Source organism: Pteronotus mesoamericanus, unplaced genomic scaffold (genome assembly GCF_021234165.1).
Source record: "Pteronotus mesoamericanus isolate MK-2021 breed Mesoamerican mustached bat unplaced genomic scaffold, CSHL_Meso_final scaffold_174, whole genome shotgun sequence".
Lineage (NCBI taxonomy): Eukaryota > Metazoa > Chordata > Mammalia > Chiroptera > Mormoopidae > Pteronotus > Pteronotus mesoamericanus.
The window spans coordinates 15,024,154-15,048,906 of NW_026555309.1; the positions used below are offsets into that span (position 1 = coordinate 15,024,154).

General features: G+C 34.5%; 1 protein-coding gene across 2 annotated transcripts in view; it reads right to left on the reverse strand.

Moving 5' to 3' along the window:
* The window catches only part of VIRMA (vir like m6A methyltransferase associated), a 53,463-nt gene that overhangs the window by 27,148 nt on the left and 1,562 nt on the right, over positions 1-24,753 (reverse strand). For both annotated transcript variants that reach the window (XM_054590267.1, XM_054590266.1), the window contains exons 2-8: positions 18,346-18,461; positions 14,482-14,568; positions 13,363-13,411; positions 11,550-11,718; positions 6,477-6,599; positions 4,245-4,517; positions 1,887-3,027 (exon numbers count right to left, since the gene is read on the reverse strand). In XM_054590267.1, the coding sequence (XP_054446242.1) occupies positions 1,887-3,027; positions 4,245-4,517; positions 6,477-6,599; positions 11,550-11,718; positions 13,363-13,411; positions 14,482-14,568; positions 18,346-18,461 (1,958 nt within the window). The remainder of the gene's footprint in view (positions 1-1,886; positions 3,028-4,244; positions 4,518-6,476; positions 6,600-11,549; positions 11,719-13,362; positions 13,412-14,481; positions 14,569-18,345; positions 18,462-24,753) is intronic.

Below are 24,753 nucleotides of genomic sequence, written 5' to 3' on the forward strand. Positions count from 1 at the left end.
GATGCTGAGATTCTAATGAGCTTCCTCAGTAGGTAACATTTCACACATGCTTGTCACAATTTGTTTCTGGGGAATTAACTGGGTCCCATTTGGTTCCACTGGGAGAGGACTCTGGAAGCTTAGAAACGGTTCCCCAGGCTTTTCCCTACGTACTTTCTTCCTTTGCTGACTGAGTTTTGCACCCTTTTGCTGTTTAATAAGTCATAGCGGTGAGTACAACACTGAGCCCTGTGAGTCCTGCTAGCCCATCATGGGGGTGATCTTGAAGACCACAACACAGAACATTAGAGCCTTCCCATCATTTCAAACCAATACTTCCAAAACGCAGTTACTTCTTACAAAATTCCTTCTCCCTCCTATACACCAATTTCTGTCAATAAAACTACAGTTCCATAGCTACCCTAGCAAGCAACCTTAAAACATCTTTAGCTTTTTCTGTCTTTCACCTACTAGATCCAATTGCCAAGTCCTAGTAACTGCTCTTTTACAAATTCTCTCAATAGTAACACAGTAATAGTGTCTTTCCATTCCCTGTAAGTGCCTCTATATTAGGCCAAGTATTTAACACAACACCTACTACCTATAATCTTCAGACTGCCTTGTCTACCTAATAATTCCAATTTCTTTTCCATTGCAACACATCTTGTAATATATAATCTTAGAACATGACTTTGATCACATCATGTGAGATATTCAAGATCTTTCCACATTCTAAAAGCAAAAGCTAAATTCCTTAACGCAGTACCCCATCCTTTATTTCCTAAAGTGTGACACCCAAACATACCTCCTTCAGTTACAGCGGACAAAAAGAACAGTGTTTAATAAGCCATTAATTAGTAGTTTCGCCTCACTGACAGTTTGAAAATACCACCTCCTTCCTACACTCACCACCCTCAGTCATCTTCAGTGCATAACTTTACCTCCTACTTTACTAAAAATGAAGTGGTCAGTGAGGAGCATTTTGGTTCCTTTACCACCGCCATACTACAAATGTATCTATATATGTGTATTCATAAGGTTTCCTTTCTCTTGTTCAAAGCCAAACCCCTACGCTTATAATCTTGACTTCATCTCCTAACAGATAATTGCTCCAGTAATTACCACCTCTTGTTTCTATAAGAAGTCTGACTAGGGACAGATCTGTTTGTTTCAGCTAAAAATAGCAACAGGTAGGTATAGACTTTAGAGTGAACAAATACCCTATTTTCTGTTACTATATTATGCCCCAAGTAAATGCCAATTTAATAATAGATATAAGAAATAAAGTAATAAAAATAGTATTTGCCCACTAGTTAGAAAACTAGAGATAAAAATGCCAAAAAAAGTCTCAAAAATTAAAAGAAAATTTTAAAATCTCTAGGTGCTGATACTCAGTAATGGCAAAACTGTCTCAACAGATAATGAACGAGTTAGATGTCAAAAGCAAATGCTAACTGAACCTTAAAGATAATGTTTAACCAAGACTGTAAAACTAAGTAAAATACAAGTTTAACTTACAATATACTAGAGGGATAAAGTAAAAAGAGGTTCACACAGAAAAGCCCTCCTTTCTATACCATCCTCTTATACCACCTTCCTAGAAGCAACTCAGAAGTTTCTCGTTTATTCTTGCTCATAGCCATGCCTATATATGCATTGTTGTTATTACTATATTTAACTTGCTATTACTACTTTAAATACTGACATAATATAGCTAACTATAGTTATGCTACTACTATGGAGTAACATACTTCTGTTTCACAACTATTTTGAAATATCAAGTATCCTTACACAGATATGCATTATCTACAGATATTTTTAAAAAAATCAATCACATAAAAATTGCCTCCAATGATTTGTGAATAACTTCCCCAAACTAAAAAAGTCTTACCTAAATGAAGCCTTACCTAAAGAGAACAGGATACGGATCATCTCTCTCTGGAGGTCCGGTAATACGTGCCATTGTTGGAAAAGACTTCACAGGAGGTTGGATCATTGTATGAGGTGCAGTTTCCATTAAATGGAAAACTTCTTCTAAGAGGTTAATAAGTTTTTCTATTTCCCCTTCACTTATATTTGAAGATTCCAAAAGATCCATATCCATTGAAGCCTCCACCTCATTTTCATATTCTGGGTTTGTCCTTTCAAGTCCAGTATCTGTGTCATGATCAGGTTCACCATGGTTAGGAACAGATGAAGTCTTCTCTGCTAAATGGTCACCAAGTCTTTTAATCTCCGACAAGATTTCATAGAAATGGCACTTCTGAAGGATAGCTGAACCAGCAGTGACAACCCTCACAGTCTGATCTAAAAGTATGAGCTCCAGAAGTTTCTGATAGCCACTTTTTTCACCCTGCCTACTTCTTAAAAAGGCTTCCATTCCTTCTGTCATACTAATGACACTGTCCAAAGCTTTAAAAGCATTTAACTTAAGGGAAGATGAGACATGATCAGCAAATAGGAGCTCAAATAATCCATTGATCACTCCTGCTTGTAGCAGTCCCACAACTCCTTGAGCTCCACATTCTGCTAGGGAGGACACTAACTTGGTCCCAGCTTTAAGCTGTCGGACATTTAAGGCAATGGGTTGGCGAAGGGCTACTTGTAAATTTAAAGCTTGCATGGTCCAGTCTACCAACTGATCTAGGGAGTCTTGTTTTGTATTTTTCAATTGCAAATAACTTAATCCTTTTATTATTAAACTTGGAATTTCTTCTAAAGCTGTTACCCATTTTGCACCTCTGTCTTCCCGATATAAATCTAACAGTTCAGTTAACTTTACTGAGGCTTCTATTGCCCCTGAATTTTCTTTATCTGGACCTTGATCCTTCATCCTACTGATTTCAATTTCAAAAGTAGTCTTGTACGGACAGCTGAAATATAAAAGTGGCACAAGCTCCCTATCATATGGATCATATGTCATAGGAGGAACTGAAGCTAAATCTTCAGCAGTATATTCAACATCGAAGTTTGGATACTTAAATGTTTCACGTTCCAAGTCAGCAATTCCATCTTCATCACTGGAAATTTGTTCATAACCATCATCCCCTGAAAATTAGTTTGAATAATATTTAAATATTATATGATTTTTTCTTAATACAAAATAACTGATTAATCAAAATACAGTTTAACAAGTTTAGTAATATGGCAAAAATAAGAATGACTTCCTCAACAAAATTAACTTCTGCCCCAATTACCAACATTTATCATTTTTAATAATTAAGAAGGAATTTCATAAGCAAAGTCTTCTATCATATCTGTTCAGCTTTACAACTAAATATGCTTCAGGTATTTTTCCCCCCCATAAATAAAATTAGAAATAAACTAGCCTCATTCTCTCACCTTCTCTAAAATGTCCTCTGATTAAGAGAATAGCCTGCCTGAAATCTAACTCCTACCACTTGACAGTCAAATACAATAAATATAAAAATGAAGACTGGATGAACTGACAATGGGGGAAGCTAAAAAGTATCACTTAACCTAATTATTTATATTTTGTGAAAGGATCTCTGTAGTACTGAAATGAGCCTCACTCACATATAATAACCCTCATTGTCACTATTTTAGGAAAAAACCAAAGCAGATTAACTGTTGTTTTGCAAATGCTTTAACATTCTATACCATCTGTTGGACAAATTAAGAGTCAAATAGTTTGAACATATCTCACATTTGCTTCTAAACAAAGTAAGCCTAATTAAAGTAGCCTTTACCATCATGCTATCACATATATCTGAATGGAGATTTCCCCCTCCCCCCTGAATTTCTAAAATATAATGTAGCTTTTTGCTGAAGTATCTAAGTGGCAGACACCTTTAGGAATTCCACCCCGTTTACAACACCATTCCTTACTCTAAAATCAGCCTACCATATTTCTAGTCATTATGTATTTGCTGCAAGACGTTGGTTCCCTGACCAAAACTGAGGGTACCAAGGGACAGCTTTTATCGTAGTGAGGCAAACAGAAAGAATCTCCCCCAGTAAGTTGGAAATGGAACCGAGATACAGCCAGGTAAGCTGGCTGATTAAAAAGAGGAGATTAAAGTGATGGGGTGAACAGAGAAAGAACAGTTAGCTGACAGAAAACAAAGTAGCAACAAAAAGCAAAGAAAAATTGGAAATCCCACCTCTAGTCACGCCCAGTTATATTCCAACCTTTGGGTTTCCTGGAAATCTATCTTTGTTATAAATTCTTTTGCACTGTTCAAAGGGACACCAAGTTAGCTTCCAGCACTTTAAACCAAAAAGTCCTAGCTAATATAACCCACCTTCACCTTCTTCATCTTCTTCACCTTCTTCCTCTTCATCTTCTTCTTCCTCTTCAGGAATACTGTCTACTGTTTGGTGATCATCCTCATCCTCATCCTCTTCTTCCTCTACATCCACATCATCCTCATCATCCTCTCCTTCTTCTTGCTGTTCTTCTTCTACTTCTCCTTCATCAGAATATTGACCTTCTTGGGGAACAGAATTCCGATCAGGAGAAATGGGCTCAAAGTAATCTTCTCTATGTGGAGCATCTTCTTCCTTGTCACCAGACACTGAAAAATTGATTTAAGGCAGAAATTATTTTTAAAATTTTTCAATTACAATTGACATACAACACTATTATTAGTTTCAGGTGTACAGTAATTAGACATTTACATACTTTACAAAGAGATCACTCTGATAAGTCTAGTAACCATCTGACACCATACAGTTACTCCAATACTACTGACTATATTCCCAATGATGAACTTTGCATCCCCATGACTACCTTTATAACTAGCAATCTGTACGTCTTAATCCCTTTCACCTTTCTCATCCATCCACCTAATCCTTCCCTTCTCGCATCCATTTGTTATCTCTATCTATGTTTGTTTCCTCACTTACTTTGCTTTTTAGATTCCACATATAAATAAAATCACATGGTATTTGTCTTTCTCTGTCTGACTTATTTCACTCAGCATTTTACTTAGCATAAACCTCTAGGTTCATCCAAGCTTTTCCAAGTGTTAAGAATTCATTCTTTTTATGGCTGAGTAATATTCCATTGTATATATGTACCACCTCTTCTTTATCCATTTATCTATTAATGGAGACCTAGATTGCTTCCATAACTCAACTACTATAAATAATGCTGCAATAAACATGGGGGTACACATATCTTTTCAAATTAGTTTTGGATTTTTCCAGATAAATGCCCAGAAGTGGAACTGTTGAGTCATATCATAGTTCTACTTTTAACTGTATTTTAACTCCTCACCCAAGGATATGTTTATTGATGTTAGACAAAGAGGAAGGGTGGGGGGAGGGCAGACAGAGATAGGGGAGAAAAATCAATGTGAGAAATACTGATCAGTTGCCTCTTGCATGCACCCTGACTGGGAATGAAACCTGCAACCTTTTGATGTACAGGATGATGCTCCAACCAAGCCACCTGGGCAGGGCTCTATTTTTAATTTTTTTGAGAAACTTCCATGCTATTTGCATACAGGTTGCACTAATTTATATTTGCACCAAGTATGCATGAGAGTTCCCTTTTCTCCACATCCAAACTTGTTTATAGAATTTGTATTGATAGGCCCTCTGACAGGTATGAGGTAATATCTTATTGCAGTTTTAGAATGCATTTTCCTGATAATTAGTGATGTCGAGCGTCTTTTCATATGTCTATTGAACATCTTTATGTCTTTTTTTTGAGAAACATCTATTCAGGTCCTCAAGGCACAGTTTATTTGAATAGTTTAAAAAAACATGAGGCAGCAGGATTAAATAATGCAATCACTTAATGACATTTTGCATGATTTAGCTTATAAATACTATTTTTTTAAAAGGTTGTTTTTAAAAAAATATTAAGAGCATACATTGCAAAACTATATAGTGAGAATTAATCAAGTATATTATTTTATGTTCTAATATCATAAGCTAGTCCTTTTCTTTTTATCTATTAAGTAACTATGAAGACTTTTATCTCTTCCAATACATGGTGCTTATTTTTACTGGTACTCTTCTATATATACCACTATACCACATTAACACTTTATTTTCAAAGCAGTGTTGGTGTATCTGCAAATGAATTGACTGATCTTTTAAAAAATAAGTTCACCTGCCAACATAAAAACACAAGGAAATACTGCATAGTAAGAAAGGGAGAAGTACATTCATCAAGACTTGATTATCAGCATTTTTTTTCTTTAATCAAAAAACACTATATAGTCCTGACCGATGTGGCTTGGTTAGTTGGGACATCGTCGTGCAAAGCAAATGGTTGTTAGTTCGATTCCCAATCAGGGCACATGCCTGGGTCACAGGGTCGGTTCCTGGTCGGGGTGTGTGCAAGAGGCAACAGACTGATCAATGTTTCTCTCTCATATCGATTATTTCTCTCCCTCTCTTTCTCCCTCCCTTCCCCTCTGTCTAAAAATAAATAAATAAAATCTTAGAGGGGAAAAAAGCACTATTAACATTAATCAAGAATGTTAAAAAAAAAAAAAACCTAGCACTGATTTTATTTGTACCTGGCAAAGGCATGGGATCATCTTCATCATCATCAGGTGGAGGAGGTCCTGGTGGAGTTCGTGGTCCCCTTGGCTGTGGTCTTGGAGGACTTCCATTAAACTGATCTTCTTTTTCCCCATCAGCTGAAGTTTTATTAGAGACAGAAAAAAAACTTTCAAATTATTAACAGCATAGAGAAATGAATGCATGACAATAATATTGTTCATCATTTGAATTTTTCATCTTCAGGATTTATTGATTTACTTTTCTGTCCTAATGCTTAATAGAAATTTTGCTAATTTATATTAATGAGAATTAGAATTTCTGACTTCCCACATACCAAAATATACTGTATATACTTTTAAGTATTATCCCAGAGAAATAAACTTATTTTCCTGCAGGAAGATTTACATGACTGCTCATACCAGCCTTATGTGCAACAATCAAAAACTGAAAACTACCTAAATGTCCTTCAGTGACTGACTGGTTAGGTAGACTATTATACATTCACACAATGTAATACTGCTCAGTAATAAAAAAGAATGAACTATTGATACACACAACAAAGTGGATGAATCTCAAATTGTACTGAATGAAAAAAGTAAAAAAGTGAATCTCAAATTGTACTGAATGAAAAAAGTAAAAAGTCAAGAAAACACCTACTGCATGAATCTATTTATATAATATTCATGAAATAATTATAGAGAATAGAGAACAGATAAAACATAGGTGGTAAGCACCTTGACATAGGTCTTGGAGAAGATTTTTTTTTAATCTGACACCAAAGCAAAAGCAGCAAAAGCAAAAATGAACGAGTTGTGCTACATCAAATTAAAAAGCTTCTGTACAGTAAAGGAAACCATCAACAACATAAAAAGGCAACCTACCGAATGGGAGAAAATGTTTATAAATCATGTGTGTGATGGGGGGGCTAAATCCAAAATACATATATAACTCATCTAACTCAACAGTGAGAAAACAAAAGATCCATTAAAAAATGAGCAGAAGATCTGAACAGATATTTTTTCCAAAGAGAGTGTACAGATGGCACCTAGACATATGAAAAGATGTTCAACATGACTAACCATCAGGGAAATGCAAATCAAAACCACAATGAGTTACCACCTCACATTTGCTGGAATGGCTATTATAAAAAAAAAAACTAGAAATAACAAGTGTTGGTAAGGATGTGGAGAAAAGAATGTGCAATGTTGGTGAGAATGTAAACTGGTACAGCGCCACTATGGAAAAACAGTAAAGACATACCTCAAAAAATCAAAAATAGAACTATCATATGATGTAGCAATTCCTCTTCTGGGTATTTATCTAAAAAAAAAAAAATGAAGACACTATCCCGAAAAATATATACACCACCATGTTTGCTATGGCATTATTTACAACAGCCAAGATATAGAAAAAACACAGGTGTCCAATGACAGATAAAAAAATTGTGGTGTATATATACACAATAAAATACCATTCAGCCATTTAAAAAAAAAAAAAATGAAATCTCGCTATTTGCAACTTCACAGACGGACCAAAAGGGCATTATGCTAAGTAAAAGCAATCAGAGTGTCAAATACTGTGTGATCTCTCATATATACGTAAAAAAAATAAATAAATAAAAAATTTATTTTTAAACCAACCTCACAGATAAAGAAAACTGGTGGATGCCAGATGCAGGAGGGGCGATGAGTTAGAGAAATGAGTGAATTCTCTTTTTGTTTGGTTTTTAAGTTTAAATAAACTATTTTTAAAAAGAGAGAGACACATAAATATAAGTAAAATATACTCACTGCACACAAGGAACTCACTCTGATAAAGAAGATAAAAGAGCACAGTAAATGAAGGGTTAAAAGAAACAGTGAAATATGAACTGTGCTTAGCAGGTAAGATTTAAGAAAAGAGATTAAAATACAGCATGTGACCACCATCAGAGACAAAGAGCTCATACCACACTACTAAATCAATACTGAGAAACAAAGATCATTTTATTTGTGCTCATAAAATTCTAATTATAAATCAAATTATTTTCCCTAGTAACATCAATTATAATTTCAAAATGTTATTCCTGAATCTCATTTCAACAGCTTACAGTGAGTAATACTGGAGTTAAGAAGAGACCCTAGGAAACATGAGCCCAGCTGCCTGCTTTATACAAGGAAAGCCACTGAAGTTTACTACAGCTACTGTTTTTATTGTTTTCAGTTAATAAGCAGAAGGTTCTCAAAAATTGAAAAACCTTCATTAGCCAAGATATAGACACCAAAACAAATCTGAAATGTGTGCCTGGAAAAAAAAATGCCATTAACATGACATTAGCATAAACATGCACAAATAACAGTTAAAAATCAGACGGGACATCTTAACTGCACACGTCTGACTTCAGGAGCGACAAGTCCCAACCCCACGCCAGGCTCCAGGAAGTGCAGAGAGTCTCAAACAAGATGAAACCAAAGAGATTTACACCAAGGCACATCATAATTAAAATGCAAAAGGATAAAGGAGAGAATCTTAAAAGCAGTAAGAGAAAAGCAATTAGTTACGTACAAAGGAGCTCCCATAAGATTGTCAGCTAAGTTCTCAAAAGAACCTTTGCAAGCCAGAAGGGATTGGCATAATTCTGAAGGTGATGAAAATCAAGGACCTAAAACCAAGATTACTATATCTGGTAATGTTATCAGTTAGAATTAAAGGACAAACAAAGAGCTACCCAGACAAGAAAAGGCTAAAGAAGTTCATCACCACCAAACCAGTATTACAAAAAATGTTAAAGGGTTAGAAGGAGGAGGAAGAGGGTGCAGGAGGAGGAAAAAGAAGGAAGAAGAAGAAGAAGGAAGGATAAAAAATATGAACAATAAAATGGTCGTAAGTATGAGGAGGAGCCCAAACAAAAAAACCAAAATTATCTTCTGGATGGTGGGCCCGTTGTAGCACAGGCTTCCTCCACTAGGTGAGTATTCTAGGAACCCATCTGTATCAGTGTACCAACTGGTGATGTTTTGAGAGGCTGCATTAGGCCTCAGTGAAATTTTTTTTGAAGACTCTTACAACATGTTTCACCATTTCATGATAGGAGATTTACAAGCTCACCTGCCCACACCATGCTGAGTTTTCAGTAGTTTTTAACCAAAAACGGCATGACCCCTGTGCCCCATTATCCCTATTGACCCACTCTCACCCCAAGTGACTTTTTTTTGTTTCCCCAGATTAAAAAAAAGTCCTTAAAGGGAAATGTTTTACCGACATGGACGAGGTGAAACAAAACACAGCAGAAGCACTGAAAGACATCAAAATCAAAGAGTTCACAAACTGTTTTGAGCAGGCGCTGTAAGTCTCAATAGATGTACTACATCAAATGGACAGTACTTTAAAGGTGACTGAAGTTTAAATATTTAAGAACAAATACACAATTTCTGAAAATAAATTCTAGGTTTTCTTGGGTCCCTTCTCATAAATCACCCAATGTGAAATGGGCAAACGCACTGAGAGTCTTCAAAAAAATTCACTGAAGCCGAAGGCAGCCTCTCTCACAACAGTATCGTCTGGTACACTGATAACAGATGGGTTTCCTAGAACACTCACCAAATAGGGGAAGCCTGTACTACAAGTGGCCTGCCCTCCAGAAGGTAATTCCAGTTTTTTTGGGTCCCCCCTCATACATGTCAATCAAAAATTACTTAAATACAAATGGGTTAAATTTTCTAATCAAAAGACATTCTGTGGCGGAAGAGATAACAAAATAAGACCATTACATATGCTGGGTACAACAGACTCACTTCAGATAAGAGACACAGATTGAGAGGAATATATATATATATAATAAAAATGGAGACAAACGAACGAAAAAAGCTGCTATAGCAATACATATACCAGACAAAGTAAACTTTAAAACAAAGGCTATAACAAGAGACAAAGAATAACCCAGCAATTCTCCTTCTGGGAATTTAACAGAAGAAAAGCAAACCACTCAATTGAAAAGATGTACACATCCATATGTTCATTGTACCATTATGTACAATAGCCAAGATACAGAAGCAGCCTTTGTCCTCAATAGAGGAAATGGACAAAGAAGTAGTGTATATATACAATGGAATATGACTCAGCTATAATAAAGAATAAAATCGTGCTATCTGCAGCAACATGGATGGACCTAGAGTAGTGTGCTGAATGAAATGTCAGACAAAGACAAATGCTATTTCATTTCTCTTATATGTGGAATCTAAAAAAACAAAATAAATAAACCAAAAACAGACTCAAATACAGAGAACGTTTTGACATTTGCCAGATAGGAGAAGGGCTGGAAGGATGGATGAAAAAGGTAAAAATTAAGAAATACAAATTGGTGGGTGCAGAATAATCATGGGGATGTACGGTACAACAGAGAATATAGTCAATAATATTTTAACAACTACGTATGGTGTCAGATGGGTACTAGATTTATTAGGATGATCACTTTGTGGTTTATATAAATGTCTAATCACTGGGTTGTAAACCTGAAACTAATATAATATTGTATGTCAACTGTAATTGAAAATAAAAAATTTGCCCCAGCCAGTGTAGCTCAGTTGGTTGGGCATCATCCTGCAAACCAAAAGGTCACCAGTTGGATTCCCGGTCAGGGCACATGCCTGGATTGCAGGTTCGGCCCCCTGGGGCGCATACGGAAGGCAACCTCAATGTTTGTCTCTCACATCGATGTTTCTTGCTCTTTCTCCCTCCCTTCACCCCTCTAAAATCAAAAATTAAAAATTTAAAGAGTATGAAAATATATACCAAATTTATTATTTTTCAATTCTTCTAGAGATAATTTTGATAGTAATCTATGAGTAACCACTAGATTACATTATCATTTACATATTTAAATTTTTTAAAACCTCAGGTCAATTTAATAAGCATTCTAGAAAAGTAGAGGAAGAAAATAAAATGTCACATCTTCAAAATAAAAAAAATCTCAAATAGGAAAGAATGGGAAACTGACTACCTTGTCAAGTCTTACACAAGGTTGAAAAGGTAGAAGAGCTCTTTGAATTACCTTTTTCTGCTATAATGAAGATAAATGTTGTTGACAAAAGCAAATTTAAAATTCTTACCATGTTTTGGATTCCTTTTCAAACTTGGCTGTGGTTGAGGTGGAGGTGGAGGTGGAGGTGGTGGCGGCGGAGAATCTCTGTCATGACTTATCACTCTATCTACTGATCCATATATTGCCAGTGTCAAACAATTATACCAGCCTCTTAGCACCAAACCATCAGTATTCACCTGATTTAATAGGGGAAATATCTTTCAAATTAATGTTTTAATATACCAGAATAAACTCATATCAAATTACTTTGTAGTTAAACTAAAGTCTTGAAAAGTATGCTGAAAATGCAAAGGTCAATATTGGTGAACCATCACCCAGAGGCACAGCTTTTAAATGGTCCTCCCAAGTTACCATACTTAGGCCTGTTTCAAGATTGTATCTCCCCAGTTCTACACTTCATACCAACCCTGTTCAAAAAGCTTAACCAGCCTTGGCTGGTGTGGTTCAGCATATTGAGTGCCAGCCTACAAATCAAGAGGTCACTGGATTGATTCCAAGTAGGGGCATATGCCTGAGTTGCAGGCCAGGTCCCCAGCTGGGGGTTTTGGGGGCATGCAAGAGGCAACAACAGACTGATGTTTCTCGCCCTCTCTTTGTCACTCCCTTCCCTCTCTCTAAAAATAAATAAAAATAAAATATTTTTAAAAAAAACTTTACCAAATTCCCAACAAAGGAAATAGAAATGAGAATGAAATTAAGTGGGAGTTACTGCCAATTAATGAATTAAACCCCAATAGTTACAGGGGTCATGTAGGTGAACAAAACTACAAATTGTGCCTGCTTCAAGATTTATAAAGTCCATAAAATTGTATAGCATTCTTTTTACATGCCCAACTCAAACATGCAAGTATATTTTATGTACTCATATTGTACTTAAAATGCATTAAACAAAATGTCTATGAAAACTTTGTCCTAAAAAGATCAAAGACTTTATCAATGCCATTACCCTTCAATACGTTCTTATAAAATAAAAATGTTTTTTTCAGAGCAAACAGTATCAACAAATAAGAAACTGGAGTGTCAGTAGAAGAACCTGGGCTAGAAACCAAAACCCCTGACTTCTGAATTCTCTTTACAATATACCATGTTAGGTAAAAATGAGGTAATAAATGGTAATAGAGTCCCTTCTAGAGGTACAATAAGGAACAAATTGTTATTCTCCTTGCTAACTCTAGCAAACTCTAGTAAAGGGAAATTGCGGACCAGAACAAAAGCTCAAAGACTATGCCCATGGAGTGATGGACTCTATAGAAATCCCATTAACAAGAAGACAAAGAGATAAGGAAGAAGAATTTTAGTCTAAACAGGATGCAAAAGATCAAATATCTGTAACCCACCAAAAAACAAACAGCAGGCTGAGAAGTCCCATACTATATCACAATTATTTATGGATTTAAGATCTTCCAAGATTCAGATCTCGATTCTTCTAGAATGGCATTTGGTATATCAAGAAAAAAAGGTATACTTCTGATGTGAAAGTGAAAAATATGAAATACATCCCCCCCCGCCCCCGCCAAGGAGATCTTAACTATGGAACAACAGTGTCTAGTAATTTACCTGCCTATCATGTTCTGGACTTGCTCACTTCTTCCTGACTCAAATATAAAATTAAGAGAAGAAAGAACTTTACAGGTGAGAATGACATTACAATGTCTTTGCTCATGAACACAAGAGGAAATCAGACTAGTAATGATGATATTCTGCAGAACTAGAACCAAAAAAACTGACATCTTGCATCACCAGTTTATTTGGGTCAAAAACTCTGAGTGAAGGTAAAAACAAACAGTAGTAACAAGGTGAAAACTGACTTCCACAATTACCTTTGAGTTGGGTCTAAAGATGATGGAAGTATTCTCATCATATTCCAGGCTGCGAAAAGAATAGGAATAAATATATAGGCTCAAACATTGACCATCAAAGTTCATTAAGTCTTTCTAGATTAAAGTATTTTAATAAAATTATGCAAAATTTTCATTTTGATTTAATATATTACAAAGTTTGGGTCTTACTGATTCCCCCCAAAATGTCATTTTTAAAAAAGTATAAAACAAATCCCTTAGAGATTATGATATAATTGACTTGGGGTGAGTGTGGATATCAGTATTTTTTTAAAAGCCCCAAATAATTCTAATGTACAGCCAGAGTAGAGAACCAGAGCATTATAGTCTTCAAAAAATGTACCATACTGGGACCAAAATTTTTTAAAAGTACCTACTTTTATCAGGTAGGTACTAACATAAGGAAAACATTCTATAATATTAAAAATTAGCTGCTTTAGATTATTTAGCCTCCCATGATTTAAAATAAAAGGTTAAATTATCAGTATAAGTTAGTAATAAATGAGTGAAGAAGCGATAAAAGTGTAAGTCTAAAAAACTGTAAAGTCTTGATAGAGAAATTTTTCCATTTGCCTTTTAAATTTTTTATTTTATAAATTCTAAGTAAATCTAATATCAAAATATCAAATATCAAAATAACCAGTTTTAATAATACCTAGCATGTATTAAATAATCCAAAAACGAAGTCTCTATTAACAAAACTCTCATTTTACAAAATGTGACTATGGAATTTTAAATTACACAGTAGTACGATATAAAAGACAGGCACAACATTAGCTCTTGTATTTACACACCTTTTTTTTAAGAATCAAAAAGCAATCTTTTCCAAATTAGGTTATTATCAAATCATAATATATCTAAGAAATGCATACAACCATAAAAAGCAAACAAAACATGGTTAATGTTTCATACATTTAAAATTTTATTTTGTAAATAACCTCAATATCGTCTTAGGGGCATGTCATTTCTTTAATACTGCCTACTGATAAAAATTAAACCCTTAGTTCTTGGGTCTACCACTGAATTTCTTCTATTGAAAGAGTAAAAAGGCTTGCATACTAATTCATGAGTTTCTGGTGAAATTACCTAGTAGGTACATACCTTCCCAATCGATCGAAAACTGGGGCACTTGGTTTGCTTACATTGTTAAAGAATAAGTCTAATTGAAATGTGTGTGGAGATGTCTCCCTGTGAATGAAACAAAGGTGAAAGGTCAGCCTTTGCAAAATTCTAGAATTAAGACATAATATTCGATTTAAATAGCAAAAGTATACAGTTCATTGTAATATTTTCTGTAATTTTATTCCCATCCAATTCTCAAGCAGCCAATACTTTGAGTATTATTTCTTAAATGTTAATCATCAAGCATCTTTTACCTGCCACTTGGAATCATTCTAAAACACCTAAATATTTAAAATTTTTAATCTATTTTAAAGGCAAATTCTAATTACCAGTAATTGTGATATCTAATTTTATAATTCTTTGTATCATTATTTTCTTTCATTAGCAAAAAAAAAAAAAAAAACAACAGAAGTTAACTAACTTCAGGTTGAATATTGTAATTTAATTTCAACTTAATCCACATTAATACAAAATTGTAATAATTTTAGCATCAGAGCCCTAAACTGTGACTTAAAGCCTAAAATTGAAATTTGCACGGCAACAATTTACATTAAATATTTTTACTTTTTTTGTAGACTTACAGTTAAGAGTAAAGCCTATTTAATTTGCATTACAATGAAATCATGCTACACTTAAATACATATAATCCTTAGCTAAAATTCCTTGGGCTCATCTAAAATCTTGATTTTAAACACTGTTTGCTTTGTTTATTTACAAAAAAATCCAAATGATAAAAAGTGTAATGCCCAAAGTACTACCACAGAGGTTTCCTCATGCACTTCTGGCAGACATACAAACAAGTATGATCATTCTGAAAGACAATTATAGCAATAAAATTCAGGAAACTAAGAAAATATTCACACCATTTGATCCAGAAATACTTTTTTCTAGAAAGTGTATCTATGGAAACACTCATATGCAAACAAAGATTTTTTTCAAGAGGATGTTCATTATAACCATCTAATGGTCCCTACATGAAGAATTAGCCAAATAATTACATTCATTAGATTATGCAGCCATTAGTAATCATATTTTCAAATAAAACTGAATGATGTGAAAGTACTCCTGACATAATGTTAAATGAAATAAAGGTACACAGAATAGTACACAGAGGGGTCAGCATAGCAACATACATTTACCTTATTCGAATTCAACTATTATGTATGTGCTCAACAACTCTAGTCTCACCCTCCTATCCTTCCTCTTCAAACTAGACCCTGGACTCCAATATCCCAAAGAAAGAGAAAATGGCTAATATGTAAATTCTTCATATTTTTATGAAGAATTTCATAAAATTCTTAGGTACCAAAGACTCCAGTCGTGGTCACTGAAAAACGATTTACAGAATCAATGGTAATTTCACTGCACTAGACTTTCATCTTAAAACCTGTTGAGTCACACCTAACCTTGCATAAGGCACTATATTTACAAAAAATAACAAACCCTATATAAAAATACAGGCTTATGTTAAAAAACACAATGCATCAAATGTTAGGATTCTTAATATCTTACATTTGTATAACTGAATAAACACTTCACTTTACTGTTTTGTTAACATATTGTGTATAAAGTTGTTTCTGCCATTTTTGTGTTTGGAATTACTAAAATATGAACAGGCCCTAGCCAGGTAGCACAGTTGGTTAGAGTGTTATCTTGATATGCCAAGGTTGTGGGTTTGATTTCTGGTCAGAACACATATAAGAAGCAACCAATGAATGAATATATAAGTGGAACAACAGATCAGTTTCTCTCTCTTTTTCTCCCCCTCTTTTCTCCCTCTCTAAAAAAACCAATTAAAAAGTTTTTAAACATAAACAGCCATTCTTCCCCAAGAATGGCTAAGAAAAAGAAGAGAGATAAGAGGGACAATGTAGCAAACATTCTTACTCATTGTAGCTACTGGTAGAGATCCAACTGGCCTGCTGTAGTAGCCAGCCTCCCAAATGGCCCCCAAAGACTCCTGTTTTCTGATACTCTCACCCTTGTGTAGTTCCCCCCACACACAAACACTGTAGCAGTAGAGTATATAACCAACAAAATACAATAAAAGTGACTCCTAACATTAAGTTATAAAACACACTGATTGTGACTTCCTTTTTCAGCATGCACTCTCACTCTTGGATTACTCAACTCTTAGGGAATCCATGTTGTGGTATGAACACGCCATAGAAAGGATTTGCTGGCAAGGAACTGAAATCTCCTGCCAACAGCCATGAGAGTGAGCTTCTAAACTAATTTTCCAGTCCTAGTCAAATCTTTTGACTCTGCAGCTGGGCCCCTATCTTGAATGAGGGAACTTGAGCCAACTAAGCTACACCCAGGTTCCTGACGCTTGAAAATAGTGAGATAATAAATGTTTTACTGTTTTAGGCTGTTAACTTTGCTTAATTAGTTATGAAGCAATAGATAACTAATAGAAGTTTCTTGGCCAAAAACAGTGCAATTGGACTGCAGAATAGACTATCATTACTCCTTTCCCATTCTATTCACATCTCCCTTTATAGGAAAAATAGAAATTTTTTTTAAAAAGTTATTATTTCCTTAAACATGGAAAAAAGATATGAAATCAATCATAATGATGTCTCATTACAAATATTAACCATTCTTATTGCTTTGTTTTGCATTTGTTTTACTTCTGAATGACCTGAAAACATTTGAAGATTTTATGTCTACTTCTACAAATAACTACTTTTCAGTTATGAAGAAATGAGCACTTAAACTTTGAATCTGTACCATAATACAAGTAAATAGCTATTTACCTCATTTACATAAGAGAAAATGAGTTCTCACAGGATACACATAATGAAATGTGGTATTGATATATAAGTAATTAAAATCAAAAGATGATGATGATTATTCATGTTACAACAAAGATCAAATTCCTCTATTTTATGTCAGTTGTTATAAACTTATCAACAACTCCACGTCAGTGACCATGTCTTACATTTTATTTCCCACAGAGCCTAAGAAAGAGAAAGCCTCAAATAACAAACCAGCTAAGCACAACTAATGGTTAATATGAAGCTACATATTTTTAAAAAGACACATGTATCAGGTTAAGGAGATCATCATTAATTGAGGAAAACTGATTACTATAAAATAGTATAATAAAAAAGTAATAACAAAAAATATATTTCTAAATATTCAGACTAATTCTTATTTACTTTTAAGAAAAAAGTTTAAAAATACTTCACCTACTACATTATGCCACCCTAGAATATTTTGGAATTATTATAAACCTATGTCCCCCAATTTAAAAAAAAAAAGGAATAAAGAGAAAAAAATTTTTAAGATTTTATATATTTATTTTTAGAGGGAGGGGAAGGGAAAGAGAAAGAGAGGGAGAGAAACATCAACGCGAGAGGGAAATGTCAATCAATCTGTTGCTCCCCACACATCCTGACCGGGAACCAAACATGCAACACAGGCATGTACCCTTACAGGGAATCCAACTGGCGACCTTTTGTTTGGCAGGATGACACCCAACCAACTGAGCCACAAAGACCAGGTTAAGAAAATTTTAATCTAGTACTTAGGTCAAAAAATTATTCAAGTTTATAATGATACATGGATTACATAAAAAACCTAGAGTCAATTTACAAAGCAACATAACTATAACTGAATAAAGTTTTAGGTTTGTTGTTTTTTTTTAACTTACAAAATATTACCTTAAAATTCTGCATTTAGGAATATGTTTCTACTGACACCTACATGATTTTATTAACCAATGTCACCCTGGTAAATTCAATTTAAAATAAATAAACAAACTACAAAAAAATAAAGAGACTATGTTTCTAGGAAAACCTTTAGTCCAAAATACTTTTAAAAGGAAAATCGACTTACCCATATGCTCTGTTGTCAGGCAGGCTGCTATGGGCTCTTACTCCTGGGGGTATGACTCGGACTTCATTGATATAAACCACACATGGAAAACGAACCACATCTATATGAGAACTTTGCTTTAAAAAGGTGGGGGAGAAGGACATACTGTAAGCAAAGTACTTTATTCAAAATGTATTCATCTCCAAAAAACTTATCTTCAATTTGTTTCATTCAGAATGTCACAAATAATCTTAAAATAAACTCCTTATCATTAAAACAGCGCTATTTTATTACTTATAATGCTGTATAAATCACTTTAAAAACAGCTAATGAGAAAATGTACCTGGTTAAATTTCTCCATTTGTATAGTAACATTTTTTTTACAGTGTATTTTCCTCCCTGATGTTTTGTTTAGACCAGTACAAACCTACAATCCCTTACTGAAAACCTCTAGAGTCAGATATATTTTCAAATCTTGACCTTTTAGATTTTTAGAAAGGTAACATAATACAAATACTGTTTATTATTTAACACCCACAATGGCTTCTGGGACAGTACCATGTTATCAAAACATTAATATTTCTGCAGTCACATATACAAACATTCACACTAAACAGTCTATGGGCAAAGGGTGGGAGCAATGAGGGACATCTATCAGACTATCAATAACAAAAAAATTTGAAAACTACTAAAGATTCTAACTAGCATCATGTCACCTCAGATCAGACTACATGGCCAAATGAACTCAGAGCGGATTTCTCTGCCATTTTAGAATTCCTAAATTACAGATAAGGGACTGTGGATCTGTATTAGACTTAACATACCAACAAATACCAACAGAAGCCATTTAGGTACTGAATAGTTGAGGTAAACCTCTGAAACTTAAAAAAGAAAAAAATACACAAAGTTTTTCATAATAAGATAAATGGATAGTATAATTGTAATATATCCTTATTTCTTTGTTATCATTTGACATAGGATCAAACAAATGAAGCTCTTGTGATCAATAATTTTAAAGAAAGTTTTCTCATTGTTTTTGACTATTTTACATCAACTTTTCCTAGCAGTTCAGCCAATCATCATTACCTAGTGGTCAAATTTCTGAGTGAAATTTTTTTTAGTTCATATTATTTGCACCTAGAAAGACCAAGTCTTCAGTTTCTCTTGAAGCGGCAAACAATGTAGTACCTATCAACAGTCCTAAAATGTAAGAGGGTGGACTTCCCAATTTTGCAACTTAAACTCAAAGGTTATAATTAAATATACAGGGCATAGAAATCTTAGCATAATGTTTACTATTCAAGTGCTTTAAATTTTCAAATAAATGAAACAGGATGAGTTCAAAGTGACTCTGATTGTTAGTTGTCTTACAATGCCCATTGTTGTCTTCCTGTAGAGAAATCTGAGCTAGGTACAAGTGAACTAAAGACCAGTGTAAACATATGATTACTAAATTCTGGTAGAAGAGATGAAAATGAAAATCATATAGGCAACTCTGGGTCATGTCCTTAATGGGAAAGTTTAGACTTAACTCCTTCTACCTCTTCTTCCAATATTCTATTGCTTGGTAAGCTTATATTATGATAAGCTATCATGAACATGGTAGGCAATACAAGATAGCAGGGGAACAGTATAGAAGAACAGAGAATTATCATATTAGCCCTGGAATACTTACAACCAGATTATTGAGAGAGAAAATCCTCTATCATCCAAACCACTGTTATTTTGACTTTTGTGACAGCAGCTCAACTTGTATCCTATTTCAAATACACTGTAGATATTCGACAAATACTAAAATAGACTTATATAAAATAAGTGTTCTGCCTCCAACTTTGGTGCCTTGTGTCCTTCCTGTAAGGAACTCTTCTACTTAAAAAGTCTACTTCAGTCATGTGTTACTTAATGATGGTACACATTCTGAGAAATGTGTCATCAGGTGATTTCATCATTGTGCGAACACTTAGGGACTGTGATGAACAAAATAATAGATTAAATGAAGCACAAGAAAAAATGATACAATCAAGAGATGAATAAACACAAGATGTATGAAGCTCCTGTGCTGGCGTAACACAACATACTGTGTTTCAGCAAATGTTTTTATAAGCAGAAAGAGTATACTGTAAAACAACTAGTACAATAAATACATAAACCAGTAACATTAAGTATTATGTACTGTTTATTATCAAGTATTATGAACTGTACATAATTTTAAGTGCTATACTTTCACACAACTAGCAATGCAGCAGGTGTGTTTATACAAGCATCACCACAAACACGTAACATGTTATACTAGAACATTACAACAGCTACGATGCTAGGTGATAGTAATTTTTCAGCTCCATTATAATCTTATAGGACCACTATCATATATCCAGCCTGTCACTGACCAAAAGATTGTTATGCAGCATGACTGTACATAGAAGCTGCTTTACTTATATGTTTTAAAGTCTCATTAAAATTTACAAAGGAAGCTTAGAACAAAAGTTTATCAATTCTATCATCCTCCACCCTGCCTGCCACTAATTAATGAACAGTTTTAGTGATAGTTAGGATATAGTCACTGTGGACCTACAAAATGAACTTAAAGTTTTTCAAACAGCCTTTCAAAATCTATTTTGTTTGTAAGTAGGAGTTTCTGTATAAGGTGCTACCACTATTATTCAATAATTATTTCCAAACATTTATTAAATGTCTATTATGTTCCAAGTTATACTAGATCCTGTGGATACAAAGACAAGACAATCTCTGCCATTAAGGAACAATCTATTGTGGTGGACAAATAAATTGCTATGATAAAGAATCACACAGGAAACTATGAAACTTCAGAGAGATACTTACCTAACTCAGATTTGGGGGGGGGGCGGGGGGGAGAGTATTAGGGAAGGTTTCCCTAAAGAAGCAGCACCTTAATTAATTCCTCAAGCAAACGGGGGAAGAAAAGAAAGAGCTTTCCAGGCAAAAGAAGAAGTACACACAAAAGGAAAGCAAGCAAGAATTTGGAATGGTCAAGTAATTGCAGGCATAATTCACCATGATTACACGGCAAAATATGGGAGTGAAGTAAGGCAGAGTAGCCAAGTACAATCAATAGAATTACATAAGATTTTTCATCCTCTTCTAAAATTCAACTCCAAATCTATTATCTCCATCTACGATCTCTCTCCTGAGCCCCAGACCACTATAACCGACTACTAACTAGACACCTCCATTTGAATGTCCCAAACACCACAAACACAGCACGTCCAAAACTGAACTCTCCTGTATCAGTGATAACACCACCATCCACACAATGGCCAAGACAGAAACCATTATCATCATCCATGGCTTCTTTCTCATCCTCTCACCTAAATCATTCATCTAAACATCCATCATATCCTATTGATTAAACCTCTAACTAGCTCTCGAATCTATGTAATTCCCTCCATTCCTCCGGTCACCTCCTCTAGTTCTAAATCCTAAGCACTCTAATCTAAAAAACAGCAGCAGAATCCTAAGTGGTTTTGTGCTTCTTTCTTGCCCCACTCCAAATCTTTATCCTATTGCAATGTGGTCTTTTTGGGATGTAAATGTATCTCCTCCCTGCTCTTTATTATCCCCAGGCCAGATTCCTTGATCTTAAAAACAAGTATGGTCCCTTTTTTATCATTCCAAATGTATAGCCCAACATGCTCTTTTTCATTTTCATCATGCTACTGTCTCTACTTAGAATCCAACCACACTCCTCAGTCCTAAAGCCTTTCAGAAGTCAACTTTCTCTTGAAAGATGAACCAGTTATTAAGTCTAGGTAGGTGCCCCTCCCTTATACTTCCAAAGTCTATCAAACTAAATTGCAGTCACCTTTTTTATCTCTCCCATTAGTGTTTCAAAAGACAAGAAACAAATCTGAGTTTCCTCTTATATTCATAGTACTTAGTGTATTAATTTGTTGGACTTCTATTATTTGCTTAGTAAGAGTTTATTAAATTATGTTTTCAGAGTTTAAAATATTACAATAAAGTAGCAGCTTAAAATATCTAGAAGAGTACATTAACCTAGGAAACAGGTTGAACATGGGTAATCATGAAAGGATTATGATTAGAGAGCTAATAGAAATGTAAAGAATAGATTGGTCAGATTCCAAAACTCTGAGCCACATCTACTCATTCCGAAGAAGTCGTTGTGTGTTTAAAGGTCACAGCATAGATATCTCCCCTTCTTTTCTAACAGTAAACTAAGGCTATCTCATCTATTCCTACCATTTCCATGATCACTTCTGTTCAGATGAGTTCCAATTTGGTTTCTTTAAAAAACTCTGAAATGAAGTAGGACTTTCTAGCATCAATCACTCTCATAAGATTTAATTTTAACCCAGCAAATCCATTCTGAAAATAAAGAAATAATTAAAGATGTATAAAATAATTTAGCATCAATAATATCACTGTAAAAAGTCAGAAGCCTAAATGCATGAGAATTTAATATATAAATAGCATTACCACTTAAAAAAATAACATGCAGCCTATAAAAATGACATTACACAGACTGTCTAGGGAAGGAAGGATGGCTTGGAGACAGGGATGAGAGAAAGACTTGCTTTTTATTATATACCTTTTTGTACCTTTTGAATTTGTATCTCACACATGTATTATCTAGTAAAAAAAAAATGTTTAAAATGAAGCTTTTTAAAAATATCACAGAGGTGTATTTATTTATTTATAAAGAAGCATAACACATTGTTAGGTAAAAAAACATAACACAAAACAACATTACAGTATCGGTACATTAATGTGGGTGATGGGTGTATGCATTTAAGCATATATATGCTTTATAGAGGATGTGGAAAAATATTTTAAATTAATGATAGCTGGGACTAAGTGGAACTATGAAAGCTTCTGCTTTTATATTTTTTCTAATTTTTCTATAATAAAATTTACTGAAATAACATTTATTTCTTAAAAAGTGGCAGACAAACCACAAACACAATACGCAATTCATTCAGCACCCTCAAACCCCTTTAAGGATTCCCCTTGTGAAACTTGAATAAAAGTTTTTCTTCCCCACCAGACTACAAATTCCTTTGAAAATAACAGCAATGTTTTGTTGTTGCTGTTCCTGCTTGAATTGCTAGAGCTATACCTCACCTTCAAAAGTGTTTTTCATAAATAAATGTTAAACAGATTCCCAACTTCCTACTGTGCAAATGTATCTGGTGTATCACTAAATACATCAAAAACTAAAATTATCTTATTCCCCTCAAACTCACTTCAAACCCATTTCCAGACTTTTCTATTACGCTCAATGGCCCCCCCCCAGTTATCTCTAAAACTAAAATTCTATCATTTTTATCAGCGCCACGCTCTAACCAACTGAGCTAACCGGCCAGGTGAATTCTATCATTTTTAGCTACTCATTCTTCCTCACAGATCACTTGCCATCTTGTCAATTTTATACCCAAAATGTAATTATATCTATCCTCCCATAATTAGTTCCACAGGACACAGCATGGCACTGCTTTAAAGCCAACAAATGGCTCTGGTCGATGTGGCTCAGTTGGCTGGAGCTTCGTCCCATGGACCAAAAGGTCTTGGGTTCAATTCCCAGTCAGGGCACATGCCTAGGTTGCAGATTCTGTCTCTGAGGCACATCAATCGATGTTTCCCTCTCTCTAAAATCAGGCAAGAGTAAAAAAATGAAAAAATAAAGCCAAGAAATGTGTGCTGATGTGTGTCTGGGAAAGTCACGTAACCTCTCATGCTCACTTTCCTCATCTATAGAATGGGGATAACTACCTTTCAAAATTGATGAAAGGATTATACATAATGTCTTTAAATTGTCAAAGCAATGTCTAGCACAAAATAAGCATTCCATAAATGGTAACAATGATTACTGCCCATTTGCTAACTCCAGTTTTCATCATGCCTCTCATCTTTTTGTCCTGATTTGCCACCTCTAGTTTTTCTGAGCCATTTTAAATATTACTGATCGATTAATCTGCCTAATGTGTTTTACTAATCATATAATTTGCCAGCTCAAAAACTGCCCATTTCCTACAAAATAAAGTCCACACTCCTTTGCTGAGCATTCAAGCACTTCTATGATCTGGCTTCAAACTGCCATTCAGGTATCACTTCACACTGCTACTTTCGGCATACACTACAGAAGACTGACTACTCCAGGAGGATGCCTTCCTGTCTAAAACTGCGGAACATACACTGTTCCACCAAAGGCCAAGTTCATTTGCCAACTGCCTTGAAGAACTCTTCCCCGATACTCTTCAATGAAGAGTGATCTCTCGCTCATCTAAAATCACATAGCCCTTATTTGAACCACCAAAGGGAGCTAAATAAATATTTATTGAGGTCCTAATATGTGAGAATGTGATGGGCATTTTGGAAATAAAGGTGACAAAACCCCAAGGAATTTCCACTATCTCTTTAAGCATTCATCACATT